Source organism: Lycium ferocissimum, chromosome 6 (genome assembly GCF_029784015.1).
Source record: "Lycium ferocissimum isolate CSIRO_LF1 chromosome 6, AGI_CSIRO_Lferr_CH_V1, whole genome shotgun sequence".
NCBI classification, from domain to species: Eukaryota; Viridiplantae; Streptophyta; class Magnoliopsida; order Solanales; family Solanaceae; genus Lycium; species Lycium ferocissimum.
The window spans coordinates 38,608,947-38,636,864 of NC_081347.1; the positions used below are offsets into that span (position 1 = coordinate 38,608,947).

The window sequence follows — 27,918 nt, forward strand, 5'->3', positions numbered from 1 at the left end:
TCGACGGCTCGTCGACTTGCTTCGTCGACTTACACATGAAAATCCTTGATTGCAGAAACAGGTTGACGGTTGGGTTGACGGTCCCGTCGACTCCGTCAACTTGGTCCGTCGACTCCGTCAACTTGGTCCGTCAACTGGCGCCCGCAGGTCTCACTCTGCAGAAACATATTGACGGTGCACAGTGAGGGTCCGTCGACATGTCGACGGCCCGTCGACAGTGACTGATGTCTGCAGAATTTCCTGATTCAGTTCAGACTTCGTCGATTTGACCCGTTCAGCTTCTAACTCCATAATTTACCCGGAATACCTACCGATACCTTTGTACACGAAGTACAACACTTTATATCCCCAAACTCGGGCGCGGGTCTCCATTCTCTGGACATACTCGACAAAAAGATCATTAGTTCTATTATGACGAAGACGAGAGGCGTAACAAAAAGTAGAGTATCTATATATTATTGAAGGATAATATTTTTCTTAACTTGATACAGTAAATTTGAAATTGAATTAAAACATATATTTGATTTGAGATAAAACTATTATATTTGAATCGATATTTCCACAATTTTTTTATATGTATAAATGGCAAGAATGTTACGAATTCATTGTATCTGATTTATCTCCATAGTTTCTTTGATATTAAAAGATTTAATCAATTCCCTTCAGCAAACACATGTAGGGACGTGACTATACATATCCTCTTTCTCTAAAGTTATTCTCCCTAATTCCATTTTATCTTCTCATGCTGGGATGAATTCAATTTGCTCATTGTGAGACGATTTGGCCGTTTGGGTGAGTTGTTTGAGCTTAATTTGCTATATATGCTACGTATCTATATGATTTGTTATCTTAATTTTATATTTTTTTTGCAATTGGATACATTATATTCACAAACAAGACGAATATTAGACTTTTGTTAAATCAATATGATTGAACGTGATCAAATAAAATAAGTAAGGTCATAATTTGATATGATCAATACTCCCACCCTTCAAATTAACAGTCGCTTTAACTCAAAAAAAAAAAATCCAAATTAATTGTCATTTTAGAAATTTAAGATTAAATTCGGAAATTATTTTCCATACCATTATTATTAGAAATTGACCTATATGGAGAAAAAAGATAAAGCAGTAAATATCAATTTGAATATTGAAGCAATTAGATTTGATGCATCCGATTTAAGCGTCAAATTAACTATAGAAAAATGTGACTACTATTGTTTTTGCTACGACCGCGCATCGCGTGGATACTTAAACTAGTTTATACTTAATATACATAACCTATATATTTATTGGCTATTATTAATTTTTTAGCTATCCAAAAAAAAAAAAAAAAAAAAAAAAAAAAGAGAGAGAGAGAGAAAGGAAAAAGATTTATAAAAGAGAAAAAGAAAAAGAAAAAGATATCAAAACAATGTCACGTGTTGAAGACGAAACCTGCATCTTGCAAGACAAAGTAAAACACCATTTTTGCGTGTCAGTAAGTGTTGAGATTCAGTGTTCGACCCTCTCTCCTTCCTGTTCAACATTCCAAAACAGAATCTCAGTAGTCATTCATACCTGGTATGCTCACACTTGAACCCATTTACATCTCTTACTCTCTACTCTTAAATATTTGTGTCTCTGTGTTTTCCTTAAATGTTATGGCTACTCGGTGATCTTTATCACACACACATTACTGCTAGGGCTTCATCTTTTATTTATCAAAGTCCACATCTTTTTTCCACAATAAACCCCCTTTTGTGAAAATCTCCATTTTATGTACTCCCTCCGTATCAATTTATGTGATGTAGTTTGATTGGACACGGAGTTTAAGAAATAAAGGAAGACTTTTAAATCTTGTGGTAGTTATAAATTATCTCGTTAATTAAAAAGTAAAGTTTAAAGTTAAATTGTTGGCCAAATAAGTAAATGTGTCATTCTTTTTGGACCGAGTAAAAAGGAAAGTGTGTTGGGACAGAGGGAGTATTTCGGATTGAGTCTATTTGCTTTTATGTGTGACCCTTTTTGTGTTGAAGATGGAAAGTGAGAAGGCAGTTCCAAACCCTGCAGCAGATCAGCTTCCTGAAGCAGAATCATTGCCGGATGGTTTCGTAGGAGACAGCTCGAGGAATGACCAAATGGCTCCAAAAACACCACAACTTGAGCAGGAGGTCACTGATTATAAGGATGAAAAAGTAGTTGATCCCCAGTTAAATACATATGAACAACGTGACGATAGCAAGTGTAAAAGATCAGAGGATCAAGTTACAGTGAAATGTCAGAACATGGATAACTGTAAGTACTCTCCCCGTTTTCAATTTGTTTGTCTGGTTTGACTTGACACGGAGTTTAAGAAAGGAAAGCAACACGTTTGAATCTTGTTGTGGTCTGAAATTAAAGATATGTAGAATGTATCAAAATACCCTTTAATTTTGTGGTCTTTAAACATGCCATGTGGAAAGTCGAAATTAAAGAGTTGCCAAAAAGGAAAGTGACATTCTTTTTGAGACGGACTAAAAATGAAAGTAAGACAAACAAATTGTAACAGAGGGAGTATCTTTCTTAGTGAGCTTATTGGGATTTTTTGTTTGAAGTTGAGTTTATGTCTAGGATTGGGAATTTTATTTTCAACGGCTATAAGTATTTGTGTCTGGGATTGGGAATTGTCATTCTGTGGTTACAGTTAGATTATCAGTTATTAGAGTGTTACATGAAAGGATTAAATGGAAATTTGTAGAAATGAGGGAAAAAAGGGACAGAGATTGGAGAATTGAAGGGACATATTTAGAAATCTTCAAGCAGTTCAAAAAGGTTGGAAGATATGACCATTTAATAGACCTTTTTTTTTTTTGAGAATGGTAAGAACTAATCTATATATCCACAGGTATAACTGCATCCAAATGTGTAGTCCCCCTTCAAAAGTATTACAGCTTACATTGCCTTCCTATTTCCACTAAATTACAACCGGTCAATAGCTGTCAAAATATCTACATTTTGATCTAACATTTCCTGTTTACACCAAAAATAATAGTAAATAGCTAAACAATTCATCTTCATTTTCTGCATGCTGCTCTGCTTATCTTCAAAACATCTTTGATTTCTCTCCTTCCAAACTGTCGACCATATGCTTGCTGGGACAATCTTCCATCTCTCCTCCTTCTTTGCTGCATTACCATCTCTGTTCCAACACTTCATTACTTCTTTTATACTTCCTGATTTCACCCAGTTGATTTTTTTCATCTTGAGAAAGAACTGCCACAACTGGTCTGTCACTTTGCAATGCAAAAAAAGATGGTTGACTGTCTCTGCTTGTTCCCCACATAAGTAACATCTAGACATAGGTGAAATCCTCTTTTGTTCAGGTTCTCATGAGTCAGCACAGCACTGCTTCTTTTGCCAAAAGCCAGGAAAACAGTTTAACTTGTAAGGTATTTTGGTTTTCCATATCATCCTCCATGGCCATCCTGCCTCCTGATTTGTTGTTGAACACAAGTCTCTGTATGCAGATTTAACAGTAAAATTCCCTTTAGTATCAGCTTTCCATTCCAAAGTATCTCTCTTATCTCTCTCACCTGTTAAATTGTTGAAATGTGCTACTGTGTTGTAAAAGGCTGCTATCCTTGGCATCTCCCAATCATTCAGATTCCTTCTTAGGTGTAGATTCCATCCTTGTCCTGTCCATATTTCAGCAATTGTGGCTTGTTGAAGTTGGCATAAGGTGTAAAGATCTGGGTACATTTGCTTTAAAGGTTCTTGGCCACACCAGCTGTCATCCCAAAAGGACACCTTCAAACCGTTCCCCACTTTAAATCTTGCTCTAGACAAAACTAAAGGCCATAGATTTCCGATAGATCTCCACAAACTGCAACCGCATTTGCTGTTCCACAAAATGCTGGAGCTTCAAAAGCATGCTATGTTTTTCAGAAATTACACTTGTGAAATGAGAGATAAACTGACCTTCGTATCAGTGTTAGGTTAAGTGGTAAGTTCTATGTTCCAAAGAGATATCCATTAGAAAAGAAAAATGGCTGATGACATTTTAAATGATGATGTTCATTGCTTCAAAAAAATGTCTGATACGGTTTCTTTTGTGGTGGAATCTAAGAAAGGATGTATGTTTGCATGTACTATCATAATATTTAGTTCTTTGCTTTTTTCATGATGTTTCTTCTTGCAGCATTGTTGCATCTAGTTTATTTAAAACTTAAATCAGTCTGCTCTAAGTGATACTTCTTTTCCTGCAGCTGGAGGAGACCCGGGCCAAAACATTTCAGCTGTGAAGGAGACATCATTACCAGAGAGTGTTGAAAACAAAAAAGTAGTCAGTAAACATCAATATCTTTTTTCTTATGTTGTTATATGTGTTCCTTAGCTATCAATTTTCTGCCTTTTGATCCACTCTAGTCATGTTTCTGCGTAAACAAAGTTAACACTTCATTTCTCGAATTGGATCCTCTGGTTTTCTACCACATGGAGTGAAATGACTATTTCTCTCTTTTGGGGATATGTGCACTGCCAGTTCCATCCTCTTTTCTGATTACCTTTCGGACAAATTGGTTCTCCTGCTATGTTAATCGTCTTCCCCATATTCCAGCTTAATCTTTGGTATGCCTCTTAGTTTCCTATGGTTCACCATTTCCAATAGTTCTTTCTGCCCATCTCTACAGGTCCTTTGTTCTTTCTTTCATTTCGGTCATAATGTGCTCCGACTGACTCTTTGAACTACAATATGATTTACAAAGTAACTTAAGCCTAGGTTATGGCAATAAGAGGAAAACCGTGTTATTAATTTTCTTTTGATCAGTTAACCGTGTTAATAAAATTTAGATTTCTTGATCAACCCAAAATGGAAATGAGAGGAAAACCTTCTCTTGGCAAGAACCAAATCATATGAATTAAGGGATGGGTAATAATGTTTTAGGGTAGTATGCGTTGATTGAGAAGAGGAAATTCATGAGTAGATTAAAGAAGGATAGGGCGAGCTTACGGGAAGTATGTAGAATGTTATGCTGGTCCTCTGAAGGAGCATGGAATATTCATAATCTCTTTCAAACTTCAACAGACTGAAGATAGATTGGTGATATATGAAGATTGTGGTGGTGAAAGGGTGGAGAAAGTCTTCTTTCATCATCCTAGAGATATATGTTGATAGGGCTGGGAAGACTTTTCAGTAAGGTTGCCACATTCTGGAGAAGGAAACTGATTAGTCTGAGGAAAACATGCAACGAGGAAAGCGGAGCTATGCTTGGTTTTTAGAGATTAATAAAATGGTTAACAGAAAAAGTTAAACTTAAAGGGTGTGAACCCTAGCATTCCATCACAATTGTGAAGGGAAGTCTCAAAACGTGGTGGTTATTTGAGAAGATGCCGGTGGAGAGGTTCATTGGAGTTATGTCAGACATAAATAGAATCTCAGAGAATCAAAGCTGAATACGGGAGAAGCAGAGGATTTCAATTTTTTTTTTTGTGAGAATGTAACAGTTGCATGTATTGACTAGATTAGCACATAGGTTGTGCTGAAACCATATTTACATGAGGCAAAAAAGAAAAATACTGATCCACCATACTAACAAGATCCTAGAATATCTATGATGGACTCAATATCCTCTAGATAAATCTGTTTGCACCAGAAACAAAAAAGGTCTAATGCAGTTCAGTTTGATCTTTTGGACTTCACTGCTACTGTCTTCAAAACATCTGGAATTCCTTTCTTTCCATATTGTCCACCAGATACAGGCTGGGACAATCCTCCATCTATCTCTGTCTGCAGCTCCTGCTCCTGCCTCCCTCTTCCTAGCTATATAGTACTTGGGTGATCTTGTTTGGCATTGCCCAAGCAATACCCCTAAGATTGACAATTATCCTCCAAAGCTGGCTTGTTATCTTACAACAACAACATACCCAGTGCAATCCCACAATGTGGGGTCTGGGGAGGGTAAAGTGTACGCAGACCTTACCCCTATCTCGGATATCTTGCATTGTAAAAATAGATGGCTAAGTGTCTCAGCCTCTTCACCACATAAATAGCATCTGGAACAGAGAGAGAACTTCCTCTTTTGGAGATTTTCTTGAGTCAAAACAGCTTCCCTTGCCAGCAACCAGGTGAAACACCAATAAACAGAGGATTTCAACTTGACTGGTGGGAAGGACAAGAATGGTGTTCTTTGGACCAAGGTTCTTCTTGCAAGAGTTTCTGAATTGTCATGACATCAATAAAGGCAGGAAAAATATCTGTGTTAACTTATTGACATCTCAAAGAGATCTCTTCAACAAATCTTTTCGTGTGAGGGCGTTATTTGTCACCTTTATTACCTTGTTTTTTTTGGGCTTAAAATTTCTATGAATCATAAGCCCTCTATCTATAGATAGAAGAATAAAGGATGGTTTTGAAGTTAACTAAGAAGATAATCAATTAATTTGGAAAGAAAGAAAAACAGGATGTAAAATAAAGAGGAAAAAGTATCAATTGAATGAAGAATGTTATACTACATTCAACTAAATAGATTCGACATGTTTGATACCAATCCATTGGGTTCTAGCAAATCTGAAGACTTCTGTTTTACCATATGAAGAAATAAGGAAGCTATTGCTATTGTTTAAAATACTAGGCTTACTAACTGGACAATAAAGAGGGAAGGTTCAAATTTATTAAAAGGGGTACCTGGATTTATGGATTGACAAACTTGATTCATTTCTAGCTTTAGTGGTGGTCCTATTAAATACAAAAAACTACCCATTTGGAGAAATTTTTCGACTTTTAGATTTCGAGGATCAATAATGTAATAGAGTTTACTGTCATTGGAATTAAATTGATAGAACCAATGGTAAATAATAAATACAAATAGAAGAGAAGGACTAAGAAGAAAATAAAATATAGAAGAGAAAAGTCAAGTAATCATATGTTTAGTGTAGTGCCAAGGGTGTAGAGGTTGTTCAATCATTGAAGTCAGAGTGTGTGGATGGGCCTTTCTAGAAACAAAATACACAGGCTTCGAGGTCCTCACAAACATTGAAGTTTATGGAGAAAAGGTAGACGGGTCATCGAAGTACTGTAAGCTCGCACAGAAGGGTGTGGCCTAGTGGTTAATAAAGTGGAGGAGAACCATGAGGTCTCAGGTTCAAATCCAGCAAAGACAAAAAATACTAAGTGATTTCTTCCCATCCGCTTAAGTATTGGTGGATAAAGTTATCCGGTAACTATGCTGGTGGGAGGTAGCAAGTATCTGGTGAAATAATCGAGGTGTGCGCAAACTTTCCTGGACAACATCTTCAGAGTAAAAAGTACTATTTTACAACTCTCACTAGAGGGTTGCTATCAACACATTCCACCATGAAAAAAAGAGCAGAAAAGAAAAAGCAAAGCATGTTTGAATCAATCTCCTACTGCTTCCTTGCTTATATTCGGGTTGAAGAATATCTTCAAAGGAGTAAGAACTTTTTAGAATCACTTTTAAAGATTCAATATCCTCTTGCAAGTGCCTCAGACTTGCATCAGAAAGGGAAAATATGCGGAAGATGGGGGAATGTAGAAAATACATACTCCTACTATATCTTTCAAAACTTCAACATTCAGAGGTATGTCAGAATTGTTTCTATCAAAGGTAGGGAAGGACTTCATTGTTATTCCTAAATCACAGAGGATGTGGGATGGGTTGATATTGCCAGTAAAATTAAGAAATTTGTTGACAAAGCAAACTCAAATTTTATCTCTCGTAATACTGATCAAGGAAATGAGAAATTTCCGAGTGAAAGAAATCAAGAGATGGTTCTTGGAGAATGTAGAAATGCTGTCAAAAAGAGATGCTGTAAATGTAATCCTAGTAGCCAAATAATCCTTCAAAAATCCAGAGTTCACTACCTATACATGCATAATTAGTGTCACTATAAATAGAATCATGTCAGCTACTAACAAATTACATACTTACTGTTTCAATACATTGCAAGTATCGGTTACTCATGTTATTGCATATACGTAACTTTCCGTCTTGTAGTTACCATTATTGTGGTTCATGTACTTCTATTCCACCAGTTCTCTGAGCTGGTCTTAAAATGAACTGCAAAATTCCTCCTTTATTACTAGGGTTCACCCTTCTGGTCATCTGGCTGGAAAGTAGTATGAACAACAGTCTAGCTTTCCCTAGGTTGCTTCTTTTCTGCTTTTCCTTTTCGTTTCCCCCATTACTAACAAAAATGAGTTTTGTGTTTTTTGTTTCTTTTCTTGCTATCAAATTTTTGGATTTTGTTTCTTATATCAAGTTATATAGTGGTTCCCTTCTTTTCTGAATGTTTTTTAACTTCACTCTTTTGGTATAATTTGTAGGAAGCCTCTGAAACCAAACGGAAGACTGTAAAACGTACTTTTAAGTCTGAAAAAGAGTTTCTGGAATTCACTTTGAAGTATCAGCAAGTTCTTGCAGAAAGAGATTCAGGTGTCCTATTATATTCCTAATTTTGCTATTTTCAGCTTTGGGCTTCCTTCTTTTCATAATTTGTTTTCCCTATTTCCATGGATTAATTATATTTTTTTCACAAGCGATGATAATTTGTTGGGTTAGACGTCACCTGTTAAGGCCAAACGCACACACAAGTATACATGGTCGACAAGTAATACAGTGATAAGATCTAGTATCGTCTCACAAAGATTTGTTATCAACGTTATTTAAATTAAACTAATGCTAATTATTTATTCAAGCGACTTCTTAAAGTGATTTTGGTTAACTAAAAAGACTAGGAAACTAGAAAATAAGCAAGTAAAGAAAATAAGTAAGCAAACTTAGAGAGTAAATTCAATCGGAGAAAATATTCTGGGGTTATGGGTCAGCTAATAATTGTATTGAGTTATCCACTTGCATTAACTAGTTGATTTATCTGGTTTGTTGATTGATAGGGTTTATATTGCTAATAAGAATCTCTCGTGTTCGTACTCACCTATTTGAGTTGACCTAACACGTATATGTCTATGGAATTAGAATTAACAAGAACGCACTAATAATTCTTGTACAATAACCAAGCAAGACGATTAGGTATATGTCTATTCTAGCCGTGAATCTGGTTCCCGGATGCTCAGGTTCAATTGCTCTATTTAATTCTATTGCAGTCTAAAATACCACTTTCGAGTTCAAATTCTAGATTCATAGATCTAATAGTTGGCCAAACTATCAAATAATTAAGCTCAGGATTAAATAAATAAACCAATACAAAAATCAATATAATTATTCAAGCTTCAAATGTCAACATTCATGTCGTACCCTAACCTATAATTAAGAATTATAAAATTAAAGGAAATAATAGAGAAGAAAAACTCGTGTACTTAATTCCCAAATATGGAACCTATGAGGATAAAAATTATAGAATGCTCCCAGGCACTTATCTCGAGGCAATGCACTAAAATTGCTTTGTGATACTGGTCCCTAACTCCGGTGGTCCTTCTGATCACCGGATTTCTCACTCTACTTCCTTTTCTTTCAACCTTCTAGGAGATGGATGATAGCATTTATTTCGCGGTAGGCTTTAAGTCTTATGATATTACTAGATCCTCAAACACAGCAGAACATTGGTTTGACTGGACCGAAAGAGGTAAAAATTTCATCAGAAGAGTTTCTTTGAGCAAGAAGACTTTGGAATGGATAGTCCAGAACATGAGGGAGGCATCAAAGGTACGAGGCAATGTAGTGAGAAGATGGAAGAGAAGAGACAGTTTCTCTGAGACCTTTTGCTCCAGGAATTTTAATGGCTTTGGCAGATATATTAGCATTATCAGTTTACGAGGGAGAAGGAGAGCGGTGATAATCATACCCGAAGTATCGTTTAATGCTGGCTGGACCTATCTGGCTGACAAGATTGGCAGATTCATTAATAGCTTTGTTGACAAATTTAATGTGAGGAGCCTAGGTTTGTGGACAAAGAGTTGCAATATGCAGAAGCAATTAAAAGCTGTAGATGGTCGAACAATGAAGTGGCTGGAGGTTCCGCATTAAAGAAGGGAGAAGTTATTCAGATAAAGGAAGGTATGGCATGTCATCAGAATATGGTACTTGGCAGATGCTTGGTTGGTTACTTTGTAAATGAGGAAGTTCCAACTTTGTATGACCTACGAAGATGGACTTCTTCCACTCGGAAACAGATCCATGGGCTCAATATTTATGCCATGGGAGAAAATCGATTTCTGTTTGAATTTCCATCCAAAAGCATAGCTGAGCAAGTCCTGAAAGGGGAGTGGCACTGGAAAAGAGCCCAAATCAATCTTCAGTGGTGGTCTTCTTTATCAGGAGTCATAGAAAAAGGAAATATGCCAAATTCCATCTGGATTAGGGTTGTGGGTGTGCCGCTCCAATTCTGGTCATTTGAAGTCTTCAAAGTCATTGGTGAATTTTGTGGAGGCTGGCTGGAAACAAAGGAAGAGACTCAACTCCGGAATCATCTAAAGTGGGCTAGAATCAGAGTCAAAGGAGATGGTAGACAGGTTCCTAAAGAAGTCACCCTGCAGCAAGGCAAACTTCTCTTTACCCTCCAGGTTTGGGTGGAATCTCCGGCGAGAGTTGTCATCGGAGAAGAAGAGGAGAAAGAGGTGTTACATTCTTTTACCCAGCAGATATCGAAGACACTGGGTAAAAGTACATATACAGTCGCTAAGCAGAAGGAAAAGTCAGATGTTGCTGACTTTGCACGTGATTCTGCAGTGGCACGTGTAGTAGGTTTAAATTCAACTACTGAGAAGGGCCAGATTTATGTTGGATCTGCGAAGGGTTTAATTCTGGGCCCAAATAAATTTAATTGTTTGGCCCAATATGAGTCTGAAAAGGGACCAGTTTTAAGTGAATCACATGGTGGGTCACGTGCATCTTCTATAGAACTTAAAACTCTCGATAGTTCCACTGTAGATGGCTATAAGAATCACTTTAACAACTTGAAAGAGATGGCATCCAAATTCCTCGAGTGCTTTGCCAATTGGGAAGCTTCTACCAACATGCAAAAGGCAATTTCAATACCCTCCTCTTCTAAATTACCACTTCACACAGATTCCCCAGTTTTAGGGTTCAAGAAAGTGGCGAATTTAAATATTGGGTCGGGGAGGAAAGATGCAGGAGATAAAGGAATGGATCAGTACCAAGAGTTTGAAGAAGAAGAAGAAGAAGATGGGCAGATGGTCTTGCCAACTGAAAGTCTAGAGGATGAAGAGAAAATTGAAGAACATGGGAACACAAACCAGATAACTCTACTGGGAGAGCCTACTCCCATACAAACAGATTTTTCTGAATGTGAAAAGGAAGCAGTGATGAGATCGAACCTGTGGGTTCAGGGTAATATTGTGAGGATGAGCCAAGAATTCGGAGCAGCATTTGAAGGTTGCTCTAGGGAGGCCAAAGCTTTATTCACAAAAATTGACCAGAGAAGAGAAAAAGGAATAACTTCAGCTATCTCAATAGAACATAATGCTGATAAACAGACAGTTCCTAGGGAGCTAAGAAATTTGATATTTGATATGAATTTCAAAGATGGGGAACCAGGGAGTGAATCAAGAAGTAGGGGGAGGAAACTAATAACTCCTTTATAATGAAGATAAAAATAGTTTCTTGGAACGTGAGGGGGTTGAATATGGAGAGTGAAAGGAATATTGTAAGGAGTAGAATACAACAATGGGGGGCTAATATCTATGTTCTGGTGGAAACAAAATTGAGTGGGGAAGTGGGAAATTATCTACAACAACTCTGGGGAAACAGATGGGTGGGGGGTGTATGGCTTGAGTCATTAGGCACGGGGGGGGGGGGGGGGGATTATAGTGTTATGGGATAAGAGGCGGTGGAAAGGGGAAATAGTGAAAAATGGGAATCAAAGTTTAACTTGTAAATTGTGTGGGATAAATCAGGATTTCATCTGGTTTATTACAGCAGTTTATGTTGATTGTGGGAGAATTGTAAGGAGGGAACTGTGGGAGGAGGTAGGTGCTATGAGGGCTTTATGTGAGGGTCCGTGGGTGGTTTGTGGTGACTTTAATGTCACAAGATTCCCATCTGAAAGAACTGAATGTAGCAGGCTATCTGGTGCTATGAAGGAATTTTCTGAGTGCATCAATGAGGTGGAGTTGGTGGATCCTCCTTTATTTGGGTGGTCCTATACTTGGAGAGGGGGGACAAATCACAGAACTGCCTCTAGGATTGACAGATTTCTCTTTTCAACACTTTGGGATGAAATGTTCCTACAGATCAAACAGGATGCAATGCCAAACCTGGGATCTGATCATAATCCAATCATGCTAACATGCGGAGATTGGTCCTTTAAGAAAACTTATTTCAAGTTTGAAAATTGGTGGTTGAAGGTGGATGGTTTCAGAAGCAAAGTGCAGGAATGGTGGAGCTCCTTTGATGTTACAGGAAGACCAGACTACAAGTTAGCTGCAAAGTTAAACTTGTTAAAAGGAAAACTTAAAGAATGGAGCAAGGAGAATAAGGGAAACTGGAGGGAAAGAAAAGACAAAAGACTGGAACAAGTTGGTAGCCTAGAAGGTATTCAAGAACAAAGACCTCTGACTGAAGATGAGCAATTGTAGAAGGCTCAGCTGGCTATGGAGTATGAAGAAGTGGCTAGAAATGAAGAGATAGCCTGGAGACAAAGATCTAGAGTGTAATGGATCAAGAGTGGAGACAAAAACACAAAGTATTTTCACAGGATGGCCACAGCTCACAAAAGATTCAACACTATTGACACTTTAATGGTTGATGGAGTTAGCTCCTCTGAACCTATGGATATTCAGAATGCAATTCTAGAATTCTATCAGAACCTTTACAGTGAGACAGAAGCATGGAGACCAAACTTGAACATTCAAGGTGTCCAAAGCATTACTGGAGAAGAGCAAATATGGATGTCAAGGCAATTTGAAGAAGATAATGGGAAGGGATCAAACTGTGTGCTGTTGACAAGGCACCTGGCCCGGATGGATACACAATGGCCTTCTTCCAGGCATTTTGGGATGTTTTGAAGGAGGATTTGATGCTGACTTTTCAGAATTTCCATTCTCAACAGATGTTTGAGAAAAGTTTCAATGCCAACCTTGTGGCCTTGATTCCAAAGAAGGTGGGTGCAACTGAACTAAGGCGCTTTAGGCCCATTAGTTTGATCACTGGTGTGTACAAAATAATTTCCAAAGTGCTGGCAGAAAGGTTAAAGAGAGTGGTGAGCAAGTTAGTCAATAAGCACCAAATGGCATTCATAAAGGGGAGGCAAATTATGGATGCTGCTTTAATAGCAAGTGAGTGTATTGACACCAGACTTAGAAGAGAAGAGCCAGGAGTGATGTGCAAGCTGGACATTGAAAAAGCCTATGACCATTTGAACTGGAATTTTCTTATCAGCACTCTTAAGACAAATGGGGTTTGATTGCAGGTGGCTAAAGTGGATGGAGTTCTGCATTAAAACTACTCGGTTCTCTATTCAAGTAAATGGAGAACCTGTGGGTTTTTTTCCTGCATAAAGGGGGCTCAGGCGGGGGGACCCTTTATCCCCTTTCCTTTTCATTATATCTATGGAAGGCTTGGACAGCATGATGAGAATTGCTTCTCAAAATAGCTGGATCAGAGGATTTAATGTGAGAAATAGGGCTAATGAGGCTATGGAAATCTCCCATCTACTGTATGCCGATGACACAGTAGTTTTTTGTGAGGCAAATCAGGAACAGATCTGCCATCTGAGGGTGATACTAGTGGTTTTTGAAGCATTTCCTGGGCTGAAAGTCAACTGGAGGAAGAGCAGTACATTCCCGGTCAAGGAGGTGCAGCAGATCCAAGTGCTTGCAAGCATTTTGAATTGCAAGATTGAGAATTTGCCTACTGTTTATCTTGGAATGCCTTTGGGATCAATGCATAATGCAGTGGAAATCTGGGATGGCATCATAGAGAAGACTGAAAAGAAACTAGCTTTACGGAAATCTCAATATCTATCCTTGGGAGGAAGACTCATCTTAATCAACTCAGTCTTGGATTCTTTGCCAACATATGTGATGTCCTTATTTCCTATCCCAAGCAAGGTGGTTAAGGCTTTGGACACTCTAAGGAGAAACTTTCTATGGCAAGGAAACAATGAGGAAGAAAAGTTCCACTTGGTAAATTGGGAAGTAGTTCAACAAAGCAGAATGCATGGAGGATTGGGGTGGAAGAACCTAAAATTACAGAATAAGGAAGATCAGGCACTATGGAAAGAGGTAATCCAACATATGTGTAGCCAAAATGGGAAATGGTGTACAAATGAGGTGACAAATACCTATGGTGTGGGGGTATGGAGGACCATTAGAGCTTTCTGGTTGGCTCTGAAGGCAAATGTTAACTACAAGGTGGGTAGGGGTGACAAGATTCTTTTCTGGAAGGAAAATTGGAGTGGCAGGGGACATTACAACTACTGTTTCCTAGCTTATTTTGTATAAGCACAAATCCAGATAGTACAATAGAGGAGATGTGGTCTCCCCAAGGCTGGAATTTAGTTTTCAGAAGACTTCTAAATGATTGGGAAATAGCATGGGTAGCAGAACTACTGACAGTAATTGGTGGATTTCAAGGAACTAATTTTGAGCCAGATAAATTGACATGGAAGCATTATTAAGATGGACTGTTCTCTGTGAACAGATTGTACAATAAGGGTTTGACTGAAATTTCAGGGAGGACACCAGGACCTTGGAAATCCATTTGGAAGAGTGCGGCACCAACTAAGGTGAAGTCTTTCACCTGGCTGGTAGCTTGGAGAGCCTGCTTGACTCATGAAGCACTGCAGAAAAGAGGAATAAACATTGCTTCAAGATGCACATTATGCAAGGAGGCCTTAGAGACAAACAATCACCTTTTCCTTCATTGTAAAGTTACGGCACAAGTCTGGGCATTGTTCATTAATTTGGCTAAGGTGAACTGGACTATGCCTGAACACACTGCAGACCTTCTAAGCTGTTGGATAAGAAGGGGAGGGAGCAAGAGTCAGAAGATTTGGTGGAAAACAGTTCCTGCCTGCATCTGGTGGAACATTTGGAAGGAAAGAAACGACAGAATTTTTAAAGGCAGAGAAAGTTCATTGCAGAAGATCCAATGGGAGGTCTTTACTTCATTAAGTTTTTGGTGTAAAGAACAATATGTAGAAAAGGAAGTTCAGTTAGTGGACTTTTTAGGATTATTGTAAGTATTTCTCTTTCTGTAAAGTGTAAATTTTTGGAGGTGGCCAGAAGGTATGCTGAGGAATACAAAGTTACCAGTTTCAAAAAAAAAACTCGTGTCGAATTTTCTCCCAGTATTGTCGCATATCTTGATGTGTTCTGCATCCCAACGTGAATTCTCTGCTGTGTGATATTGTTCCCAGCAAAGATGCCCAAACTGTGAATTTTTTTTTTGGAAGAATGCGTTTTCTTTGGCTTATATAGCTGATATAAAATTCGTTGGACAAAAGTTCCCTTACCAAGTTCTGCAAGGATTCAAAATACTTCGCTACAATCCTTGCAACGCGAGACAATGCTTGAAGTCCTTCAGGTTCCCGCTACCAGCTTGGTAGACAAGGCCTTAAAGCTCCAAACTTCCTTTCTTGCTATAAGCTTGGGTTGCAAATAACTCCTGCTTTTCAAAAGTGCATCTAGCTGCTCCAATGTTCCAGATATTATCATGGACCTGTCTACTTGATGAAACATTCTTAGCTTCCCTCAGTTTAATCAAGCAATTTCCCATGATCAACTTGCAGCTTCCTACAACAACAAAAGTAGTTGGATCAGTTGTCATATGAACAGGCTAAAACACGGTAAAAATACTGGAAAATCGGATAGTAAAATACAGTAAATTATGCCCAACATCGTTACACAACTATTAGATATATCTATTAGTCTGACAGCTTGCCAGTGTAGTTATTCATGTAGGAATTATCTGTCTAGGTGCTTGTGGAAGAATATTTTGTTGTAATCAAGGAGAAGTTAATGGTCCTATCTATAGCGCAATTGCATACCTTTTTCTCAATTATTTCTTTAAGTGAGAAAAATATATCCAAATTAATTACATGATTTAAGAATTGAAGGAAGGGTTTAAGCATCAACGATCAAATGCGCTAAGCATTTAGTTATAATGCACAGTTTACATGGTCTGTTATTGAGAACAACAACTTTCATTGATTGTTCTCTCTCTGTCAAGTGGATTGGTACCTGATGTTTTCCTGTTCTAGTACAGGATATCCGTCCAGGCCCTGTTTCTGATCATTGTTATGTTATCCTGGATTATTAATAGTCTTTTGGAGTTGGCCCTCCTTTTTGGATTGACTTTTTTTTTTTTTTCCTGGTCAGAAGCAAAGCCGGGACTGATAATTGGGAATGAGAAGGTCTTAAAGGGTACTTTGGTTGAGGAATATTATTGTCACGCCCCAAATCTGGAGAGGCGTGGCCGGCACCTGGTGCCACACTTGGCCCGAGCGAACCACTCTGGATCTGTAACTCTGGAGGGGTAACCCTCAACTTAGGCCGATAGGGCCTACCTGCACACAGAAAGAACAAGCCGGCAAGGCCACAATCTGAATATACATAAACACTGGCTATCTCGTCTGAACTGGGTACACACACCCAAACATATATACACAACTGAGCTAGCCGATGAGGCTGCTATGGTCGTACAAAACCAACACTACCAAAATAGACATATACAAAGTTATCACACTGGCATACTATAGACAGGACTCGTCTACAAGCCTCTAGAGAAAACATAACAGTATCATGGTCGGGACAGGGCCTCCGCCTACCCATCATGTCTGTAATCACAGAAGTAAGACTCCAAAAGACCTGGAAACTCCGAACAAAGGGAGCTCACCAATCAGCTGATATCAGGTCCTGTCTACTGGGGAGGTCGGTCAGTCTGTCTATCTGTACCTGCAGGCATGAATGCAGCGCCCCCGGCAAAAGGGACGTCAGTACGAAACAATGTACCTAGTACCTAGTATGTAAGGCAACAGATAACTGAAACTGAAACTGAATGGAAAATGTAACAATCTGGAGGCCAAAGAATGCCCTGAATATCTCACCTGATCTGTCTCATATGAAATGCAATATAATAATATCATATATCTCACTGACCAAGTGGCCAGGCAACTGTAAAATCTCACTGACCCGTCGGCCAGGCAAATCTGTCTCACTGACCCGTCGGCCAGGCAATACTGTCTCACTGACCCGTAGGCTAGGCAATACTGTCTCACTGACCGGTAGGCCAGGCATATCTAGTTTTTTTTTTTTTTTTTTTTTTGGTTGAGAAACTGGTACTGTTGTATTCCTCAGCATTAAGGGTATGCTGGCGACCTCCAAAAACAGACAGTGAAGAAAAAGATTTTAAAGATAAAGATAAACTTACAGTGCTCCTAGTAAATCTACAAGGTCATCTACATTCTCTATACATTGTTCTTTACACCAAAAATAGAAAGATACAATACAATTCTCCTTCACTTTCTGAATAGAATTTGATGTATCTTCAAAACATCTCCCATTTCTTTCTTTCCATACTGTCCACCAAATGCATGCGGGGATTACCCTCCACCATTTTTTCTGACTCTTGCTTCCCCCTCTTCTGATCCAGCAGGTTAGTAAATCAGCAGTATGTACAGGCATTGTCCATTTGACTTCTGCAAGGCCTAAGAATATTGACCATAATTGTGCTGTAAATCTACAGTGAAGAAAGAGATGGCTGTTTGTTTCTCTTGTCTGCATACATAGAAAACATCTGGGCACAACAGTTCGGCCTTTTCTCTGAAGCACCTCTTGAGTTAGGCATGCCCTTCTTACAACCAACCAAGTGAAGCATCTCACCTTTGTAGGTGCTGTACTTTCCCAAACATTCTTCCATAAACCTGGTCTCCCTTCACTAGCAACCATGTTTCTAAACCTGGTCTCCCTTCACTAGCAACCATGTTTCTTTTCCTGTACAACCTCTTAACATAAAAGGCTCCATCAGAGTTGTGTCTCCATCTAATAGCATCAGGTATATTGGTTGTACCAGTGAACAAACCAATATCCTTCAAAAGTTATGCCACTCTGTCCACCTCCCAATCATTCAGATGTCTCCTGAAAAGCAGGTTCCAACCTTGAGGTGTCCAGCAATCACCAATTGTAGCATTCGGATTCGAACAAATGGAGAACAGATCAGGGAAAGCATCCTTAAGTGAAGTTCCATTTATCCAAACATCATTCCAGAACAGTATCTTAGAGCCATTGCCCGCTCTAAGACATGTATCTTCTTTCAGCATGTTCCACAAAGCTTTGATAGTTTTCCAAACTCCCACACCATAAGTGTTGTTGACTTCATCTGTACACCAATGATTATGTTGTTCATATTTACTTTGAACAAGCTCTCTCCATAGTGAATGTTCTTCCTCATTAAGCCTCCATAACCACTTCATCATAAGACAATTGTTGTGTAGCCTTAAGTTCCTAATGCCCATCCCCCCTGTTTCTTGCTTTTTTGGACTACCTTCCATTTAACCAGATTATAGCCTTTTCCTTCTTTGTTACCGTGCCACAAGAACTCTCTTCTCAGTTTGTTTAGCCTCTTGATCACCTTGGTAGGGATAGGAAACAAAGACATCACATAAGTGGGCGAAGAATCTAGGACTGAATTTATTAGAGTGAGCCTGCCCCCTAAAGAAAGATACTGAGCTTTCCATTTTGCTAATTTCTTCTCCGTCTTCTCTATGATGCCATCCCATATCCCCATTGCTTTATGCTTGTAGCCTGGCCAGGCTAGAGAAAATGTCTCATTGACCAAGTGGCTAGGCTAAAGAAAAATATATGTATATCATGCTGTATATCAAGTATGGACTGAAATATATGAATACATCAACATGTCTCTTTCTAACTCTTCTACTAATAGTGAGGAGCGGATAGAATGCCCTCGGAAGATACAATACCACCCTAAGAAGCATTACACCTCTAAGACCGCTCTAAACAATAGTTCCCCTTTCTTTAAGATTCTATAAGTGCGTACTATGTACGGGATCATGCCAAGAAAAGAAAGGATAGCCATTACATATCTCAAGTCGTCAATACAATCCAACAATGAACTTGTCGTAACGCTTACGCCAATCCTATAACAAGGGAATATATATATGAACTTAGATAACGCTAGTATATCGCGTATATCAAACGATAAATCAATTCTAAAATCAAACGGGCAGCATTTCCCCTATTCCTTAATTACTACAACATAACCAGCAGCCAACAACAACATATAAGTCTCTTTAAACTCACATCGACAACAATCAAGGATATACACCAAGGCAGCCCAATATACGCTTCGTATACAGTATCTTATACACTTCCTTTCTCCGTATTCAAGAGGCGTATCAATAACAACATCATCTACTATCCATATTCAAGAAAACTATCTTATTATCACAACAACATGAAGTTCAAAACAGCCCAGTCCAAAACAGACCCATGAGACCAATACAAGTTCTAACATGACTTAAGCTCTCCTTTCACAAATTCAACCTCCACCAAGTTTTTTAAAGACCAAACAACCTCAAGAACATGTAGGAGGGATGAAATCTTACCTTAAACACACAAGAACAAGCTTAACTTCAGATTAGAGGAAACCTCCAACTTCAATACAAGGAGATGTTTGAACAATCTTCAACACAAACAAGCCTACAAGCACTTAATCACTTTGATTCTCTTGGGTTTTACTTGAATTTGTTATGGAAACTTGGGGAGAGGGTTTTTGGAGTTGTAATAGGTCTGGGGAAATGTTGAAAATGAATTAAAAGAGAAGGGAACCGAAATATATACAACTTGGAGTCTCCACCGCCTCAATGTTACGCCCACAATGTATGGACCGTACTTTTTGTACTGGCCGTTCATGGCACCATCCTTATCATATTTGCGAATTGTCAGTTGCATTGGAAAGAAGACTCTCTGAACTTGAATTTAGATAGGTTATGCATTCCATAACTCCTTATATACTCGGAGATATACCTCCCGAAAGTTGGGCCAAAATCCTGTCCAGAATTCTGCCTAATTTTCCCCGAGTTTCGACAAATTTAATTTCTTCGATTCGCTTGATCCCAAAACCTTCCAATACCTACTAAAAATGGTCTTAAAACTCTTAGAAACACTCAAGATAGACATGTCTAATCCCATATGACCTCGAAGTCTGTCCCGCCCTTCCAAGTCTACGACGACTAACTCACAACGAAATCTATGTACAAAAGTATGAGGTGTAACAATTATGGACCTTACTGATCCATGTTCTTAAACTTTTTTACCAAATGAAAGGCAGATGGTCATTTGCTAGGTTATACTACTAGGCCTCGAGTATTTCTGGGTTTTTTAAAAATGTGGGCCTGCTGCTGTGTTCTTGTTCATATTTTGGTGTGTGTTTAGATCCTGCTTAGCAGTTTCTTTTGGAAATTAAGACAATCCTATTTCCATGGCCAATTGTCTATCAAATCCTTGTTGGAGTAGAGATGTGCATATTCTTTCTTGACAGTGAAGTTCCCATCTTGCAGAGTAACCCAAGCCATTCTGTCCCTTTCTTGAGGTTTGATTGTGACCCTTGCTAACCTTGACTGTAGCTACAAATAATTATCAAATTCCAGTCCTGAATGTTCCTCTTCGTCTGCAGGTTCCATGAGTTCTGCCATATCTGCCCTACTGTGGAATCTTGACCGCTAGCTAGAAGATATAGTTTTGGGTACTCGTCTTCCAGAGTCTCTGTCCCTAACCATCTTTCCAAAATGATATGTGTGCTCCATTCCCCATCTTGATTGATGAGTTAAGCTGAAATTCACCCCACAGGTTTGAGATATGCTTCCAGGGACCAGTACCATGTACTAAACTGCTGTCTTGTGCATCAGTAGTTCTGCTCCCCATACTCTGCTGTAATCACAGCTTTCCACATCCAGGACTCTCCATGTTGTGCCTCCAGAGCCTTTTCATTAGCATGCTTTTATTTTGCAAAGTTAGATCTTTTATGCCCAAGCCTCCAAGCTCCTTAGGTAGAACTACTCTTGGCCATTTTACTAGATAATACTTGTGGGTTTCACTGTTTCCTTCCCATTAGAAGGATCTACTGATTTGATCCAATCTCTTCTACACTTTCCCTGGAATAGGAAATGGAGACCTAAAGTATGTTGGGATGCTATTCAGATAATTTGCCCCCAAAAGAGAGGTATTGCATTTGCGAGGAAGCTAGCCTTTTCTCAAATTTCTCCACCACTCCGTTTCAAATTTCTCCATCACTCCATTTCAAATTTCTGATGATTTGAATCTTGCCCCCAGTGGTAGACCCAGATAAGTACTAGCGAATGTACCCACACCGCAACCTATTAGCTCTGCTGGGTCCTCCAAATTAGGGACTATGTTAACTCGATATATAATGCTGCCACCTATTCATGTGTAGTCCAGAGATAGCTTTAAAGATCAGGAGTGTGAGGTTCAGGTAGAGTACCTGTGATCTATTAGCTCCATAGGAAATAAGAATATCATCTGCATACAGAAGATGAGAATCCTTATTGCAGACAATTTGAGGATATTCATATTAGTTGGGGTTTTTTTTGTGTAAAGAATAAGGGAAGATGTACCTCAGCTATTGATCCATTGTAGGATAGGCAGAAATTGGTGAATTTAATGCTTAGTTCTTTTTCCGGACGAGGCATTATACTGTCAAGGCATTTCTTGACTGTCGGAAGAGGCAAAAGCACTGTAGTAGAGAAAATAGAACATGCAATGTGACCCCTCAAGCAAGTAGATGACTCCCTTGAAGAAATCATAGCTCTTGGAGAATTGAAAGGAAGAAAAATCAGTATTTAAGTTCATTCTTAAAACAAAATCAGTATTTTAAGTTACAACTTTTAGAAAAAGTTTTAAGTTAGAGATGGTAGTGTTGCTTTTTGTATATTATTGGTGCCCACATGATACTCCAATGTGTATATATGACTTGGCTAACTTCATGAAAGGAATGTCTCATGTATGTTTCCATTGGTGTATAACTCTTGTATATAGGATGTTTCCCTCTTTGTCAATAAACCATTCACTTGTCAAAGAAGCATATGTAGTTCCCTCTGGAACAAAGTTGCAGGGCTAAAATTAATATTTAGCTTTGCTCCATAGCAATAGGTGTTGCTTTTCAACTGTTCAGTTCATTATGATATTACCTGTATTTGATGAAAAGTCTCCTCAAAGTTGAGATTCAGACTTGAACTATGTATGGGTGGGGTTGAATAAGGACGGTAGCAGAAGAGTTAGAAGTGGGGTTAACAGTGTTTCCTTCGTTTCATTAGGAAGTTACATTTGGAAATAAAGGAGGAATGGAAGTAAAATAGGAGGTGCAGCCCATTTACAAGAACATATTGCTTTAGAGTTTGTTGGGAAGGTGGAAGTAAAGGTCTTTTACTTTCTTCCTTCTCTACCAACAACACGACTGGTAGGATGATTAATTCTGCTTGTGGCAGTAAACAAATACGTTCTCTTCCCGTTCCTTCAACCAAACGTGGCTTTACCAATTAAGATTTTTAAAATCTTTATTAATTCAGTTTTAGCCGAGTGGAAATCAAATTAAATTATGATGCAAGTATTCCAAAGTATTCCTAATTTTTAGAGTTAGATTTTTGTTGATAAAGTAATAATTTTTAATTGATAGTTGGGCAAAACACCTGTATGCAAGTGGTATACCAAAAGTACAGAACCTACAAAAACAGATGGTTCTCAGTAAACGACACCCAATTTTTTATATACGTAGGAGTTTCATGAGTGCACCATTTAAGAATTAAATGATAACTAGATAATTACTTCTTGAAGCTACTATGCAGATATATAGTCTGTAGGCTAAAAGATTTTTCTATTTTGCAATTTCAATAGATATCCATTTTTTTGGGTTTCACATTTTTATTGTTTATTTCATATTTGAAAGACTTGTTTGGTGTTCTAAAGCGAATATGTTTTTGAAGCATATGTAACTTGTTGGAGGCAAAGCCATCCTAGCAAGGTGCCTGCTTATGAACTGGCATAAGAACTACTCACTTCTTTCTTTCGTTTAATTCAGCTATTGCTGTTCGGGACAAACTGGAGTCATTGTGCCGTGAGTTGCAGCGACAAAACAAAGTTTTAATGGTAAGATCTATTACATATTGAATAAAGGTTCTGTATATTCTTGCGAGGAATTGCTGCACCAAAACCTCACTTCCAGCCTTATTACAAGAGGAATCTCTTCTTAGGTGTCTGTACCAGTTTTTTCTCAAAAAACAAGTGTCTATACACCATTTATGGTGGATCTTAGGTCTGGTAATTTAGTAATTGTCAAGAGTATCGATAACTTGCTCTTTTACATAACATATACGAGTCCCTTGGAACATACCATGACAGTATTCCGTCTTCTTGAAGTATCTGTTACCTTTTTTCTCCTTAATCACTAACTATGTGGTGGATTACACTAAACAATGCATGTCTTACTCTAGATAAATAGGAAAGGATTACAGTTGATCAACCGATGCTATTTTTGCAAGAGAACTCAGGAGACAGTCAACCACCTCTTTCTTCACTGCCCATTAGCATATGATCTCTGGAACATGTTCCTATGTATTTTTAAATTAAGCTGTGTAATGCCACAAAGTTTGAGAGAAGCTCAAATGTTTTGGAGTCTACGAATAGTTGATAAGACCATTAGAAAGATCTGGAATATGATTCCTGCTGCAATTTTTTGGTGTATTTGCATGGTTTCTCAACTTCCATTCAAGCACTTAAAGCCAAGTGCTTAGTCAACCTTTTTTGCTGGGCCAATGTAGTTCCCAGTATCCAATACTCCCTCCGGTTCAAAATAAATGTCCACTTAGCCTTTTTAGTTTGGTTCAAAATAAGTGTCCACTTACATAATCAAGAAGGAATTGACTTTCTTTTTTCAGATTTGCCCTTATTTACTCAAGGCAATAAATAATCAAGAATCTAATTAATTAAGAGTAGTTTAGTCAAAACACCTATTTTTTTCTTCTAGGAGTTGGTATTTCTTAAGGGATGTGCTAAAGGGTAAGTGGACACTTATTTTGAACCGAAGGGAGTACTGAACAGTTTTTGGATTTCATTAGCACTCTAGTTTTCGAGGTAGCCAATGTATAGGGGCCTAAAATTCTCTTGTTTTTTTTGGTCGATTTGTAATTATGCCCCAGTAATTATGCATATACTTGATGCCTTTTTTAATGAAACACCTTACTTCATCAGAAAAACCACTCTGGTAACCCCAAGTCCAAAGAGATTTTCTGAGTTATAAGTTGTAACAGTGAATACTAGTAAGTATAAAGCCCAAGGTCAGACTGCTTTCCTGAATTAGGTTGAGATTCTAAATATAGTACAACAGGGTTGTTGTCATTAATTGGTTGTCACTTTTCTTGTCATAAAGTAGTTAGTGTCCCCGATTTTTGTTGAACAGGACAGAGCACTTACATTTCTAACCGACAGTCATTTAGATTATTATCTTTTAAATGGATGACATTAGATTTTTTTTCAAAGTTGGTAACTCGTTTGAGTTCCAGCTCTCAAGGTTGTTATCATTTACATTTTGATATTCTTAAATGCTCATTATAAATTCCTTTTTGCATAAGAGTGGCCTTTTTCTAGTCTTCAAAATGTTATGTCCGTAGAACGAGCTGAGGTCAAATAATGGTTCGGAATTGGAGGGTACGTGGGCGACGGAGGAGACGACATATGTTTAATGAGTTAGTTAATTCGGTACATCTAGACAGTGAAGATTAGAATAGATCAACGCTCAGGATTTACTCCAGCTCAACTAAATACTCCAACAGATTAGGAGCTAGGGCAGTTAGACATTTATGGATATTTTCTCACCTCAAATTCTCTCTCTCGATCTCTCCTTCTCTTTTCTTCTTCCCTTCCTAATTTTCTATTCATTTATTACAGGGCACCATCATTGAAGCTTAAGGCTAACTTTGGAGTTTATAGTGTAGCTATTCCATTCATACAGTGATACTGTAGTTCTATCGAATTCTTTGAGTAATAAAATTCCATTTTCTGCCCAATTCTTTTCTTAATTTCTTGAGTACATTATAAATGGTATCAGAGCCTAATCTTGGCACCTTTGGGAGTTTTATAGCCATGGCAGAGGAAACAGAATATGAGGATTTTGCGATGAAATTTCAGTCGGCTAGTGTTTGGATGGGCGCAAAATTGGATAAAATGAACTGGCAAACTGGACAAATTATTAGAGAAGTTTGGAATCAGCCATGTTCTTAAAGAAGTTGAAGAAAGTACAGTAGGACCAAAAGTTTCAGAAACATACAATGCCGAGTCAAATGAGGTTGAAGAAGCTTCAGTAACTCAATCAGGTGATGCGGAACAATCTGATAGTGTAGAAGGAGTAATTCACTCAGGTGATTCCAAAGAATCTAACCATGTTGAAGGAGATTTTAACCGAGGGCCGATTACTCTTGAAACCCTCCCGGAGTTGGCTGAAGCGCCTTCTTGTTTGATGGGTGGTGCTACCAGTTCTTATACGGCATTCAAGTCGATGAATGGCGATTCCAAGATGATGACTATTGAGATAAAGGAAACTTTTGACTTCCCCATGAGCAGGCAATCAGATGGGCAAAAGGTGTTCGACAAAATGTCAAGGAAGAAGCTCCAGAACAATTCATGTGGTAGATATTCCGAAATTCATATTTTCTGTGATATACGCCATATACTACGCATAACTCTAGTTTGTTATCTTCCAATGGAGAGGGGTCCACCAGGAAAATATGTAAGCAACCTTGGTATAGAGTGTTATGGTGATATAAGCAAATCTGGATTGGTTACATGGTACTTCCCTTCTAATTTTCTTCATAAGTGTGCTATATGTCTAAGCTGATCCCCATATCTCCAAGTTCTTGCTCATTGGTATGTTGAAAAAGAAATCGAGTCTGCATTATGGGAGGGCTTTCCGATACACGTGCAAGAAATTGTACCAGGTTTTTGTTTACTGAACACCTTCTTGATGGTTCTGATAATAAATATACCAAATGAAGTCTGTTTCTTTTCAGAGATGCCCATGTTCTTCTTTCTTCTTCGTCTTCAGTTTGACCAAGGAATAGAAGTGGTTCATGTGAATTTCAGTATTACCAGCGATAAGAGTCCTCGTGTGACAGTTTTATTGCCTTTGGAAATACAAGCTAAGCTAGGAGTGAAGGTTGATGATTGTGTCCCTTATGATTGCTATGTTAGAAGAGCTGATAGGAGTTTGCCTGCTATACAACACAATGATAGAGAGATCCTTTTTGTTGAAGGTCGTGGCAGTGTATTTGACACTAAAATTAGTGAAAATCTTGAGGTACAATTGATCGGTGGTGAATTAAGGACCAAACTATTAAGCCCCGGGTCATCAGCAACTCAAATTAAACTTACAGTTGCAATGATTACTATGAAGATTAAGCTGCCAATTTCAAAACATCAGAAGCATATTGTTCGGGTTAATGCCAAATTAGCTCGCTGCAAAATTTTAGAAAAAGTGCCGAATCAGAAGATATGTTGGGAGGCATTAGTGGATTATGCAGGTATTGAGTTTGATAACTTGGTGGTAGCTACTCTCTTGGTGCGATGAGCTTTAGTTCTGCGTAGAGCTAACATCAACAGCATCATTATTTTGGATGTTTGTAGTAAGGGAAAGTTTGCAATTAAAAATTTCAATGTTTGGAGCATTTGGTTTGGCGCAGTGGTATTGCAGACTTTTGTGGTATATTTATATGCTTCACAGGACCTGAAATCTTGCGACCTCAGGAGTCCTTACGAAAACTTTTCAGCTACTGCAGTCGCGAACTTGAGAAGTTCAGAAGATACTCTAGCATACATTAACAGAGAAGTTTCCCTTGTTATTATTGGTGTAAAGCTATTAAGTGCTGATGTTTTAATGCTCTGTCCTGATGGCAGTGGGGCTGATCTTGGTACTGAATATATCTCAAGCAATATTCTCTTGTATTGCAACCTTGTTTTGGAATCAGTTGTCGTGCTAGCTGCAATTTCACCTGGATATGGTTGGAATGAAGGTGGAGATGATTTAGGCAAGGGAGTTGACCAAACAATTTTGAGTTTTGATCCGGGAGGATGGAATTTAGACCAGTTGCTACTGATTACCAAATCCATAGTGAGCTTCTTAGATCATATGAGAGAGCATCAATGTATATCTTGCGGTCAGAATCGACCTTGAGGACAAGGTCATTTTCAAGGGAAAGGGATTGTTATGTCCGTAGAATGAGCTGAGGTCAAATAAGGGTTCGGAATTGGGGGGTACGTGGGCGACGGAGGAGACGACATATGTTTCATGAGTTAGTTAATTCGGTACATCTGGACAGTGAAGATTAGAAGAGATCAACGCTCAGGATTTACTCTAGCTCAACTAAATACTCCAACAGATTAGGAGCTAGGGCAGTTAGTCAGTTATGGATATTTTCTCACCTCAAATTCTCTCTCTCGATCTCTCGTTCTCTTTTCTTCTTCCCTTCCTAATTTTCTATTCATTTGTTACAGGGAACCATCATTGAAGCTTAAGGCTAACTTTGGAGTTTATAGTGTAGCTATTCCATTCATACAGTGATATTGTAGTTGTATCGAATTCTTTGAGTAATAAAATTCTCTTTTCTGCCCAATTCTCTTCTTAATTTCTTGAGTACATTATACAAAAAGAGTGGCATTTTTCTCAATTTCTTATTTTGGTGGATAAATTCTGTGTCAAGTAGAGTGACAGTTGTTTTCTCGTGCCATTTATTCTTGGATAAAGTCATGCCTTTTCATGGGGCTTGCTTATTAGTTGTTTCTGTGTTTCATTGCGATGCCTCCTACTTCACTTATTAGGCTGTTGCTAAATTGACACTTTCCACTTTTTAGCTTAGATGTAGGTGATCAAGTAATAATATTCTGTTACTCTCCAGTTTATGTTGTTTTTGTGTTTTGCCCTTGATTGCGAGTTTCTATGGCTTG

General features: G+C 38.3%; 1 protein-coding gene across 3 annotated transcripts in view; it reads left to right on the plus strand.

The window, feature by feature from the left end:
* The first annotated feature begins 1,401 nt into the window (after positions 1–1,401).
* Positions 1,402–27,918, plus strand: part of LOC132059657 (uncharacterized) — a 55,622-nt gene continuing 29,105 nt past the window's right edge. For 2 of the 3 annotated variants that reach the window (XR_009415693.1, XM_059452342.1), the window contains exons 1-5: positions 1,402–1,562; positions 2,018–2,276; positions 4,226–4,302; positions 8,302–8,410; positions 23,006–23,073. Coding sequence is in view for 2 of the 3 variants with exons in the window: in XM_059452342.1 (XP_059308325.1) it covers positions 2,018–2,276; positions 4,226–4,302; positions 8,302–8,410; positions 23,006–23,073 (513 nt within the window). In the remaining variant the exon portion in view is untranslated. The remainder of the gene's footprint in view (positions 1,563–2,017; positions 2,277–4,225; positions 4,303–8,301; positions 8,411–23,005; positions 23,074–27,918) is intronic. The other variant, XM_059452343.1, reaches the window with a different exon arrangement.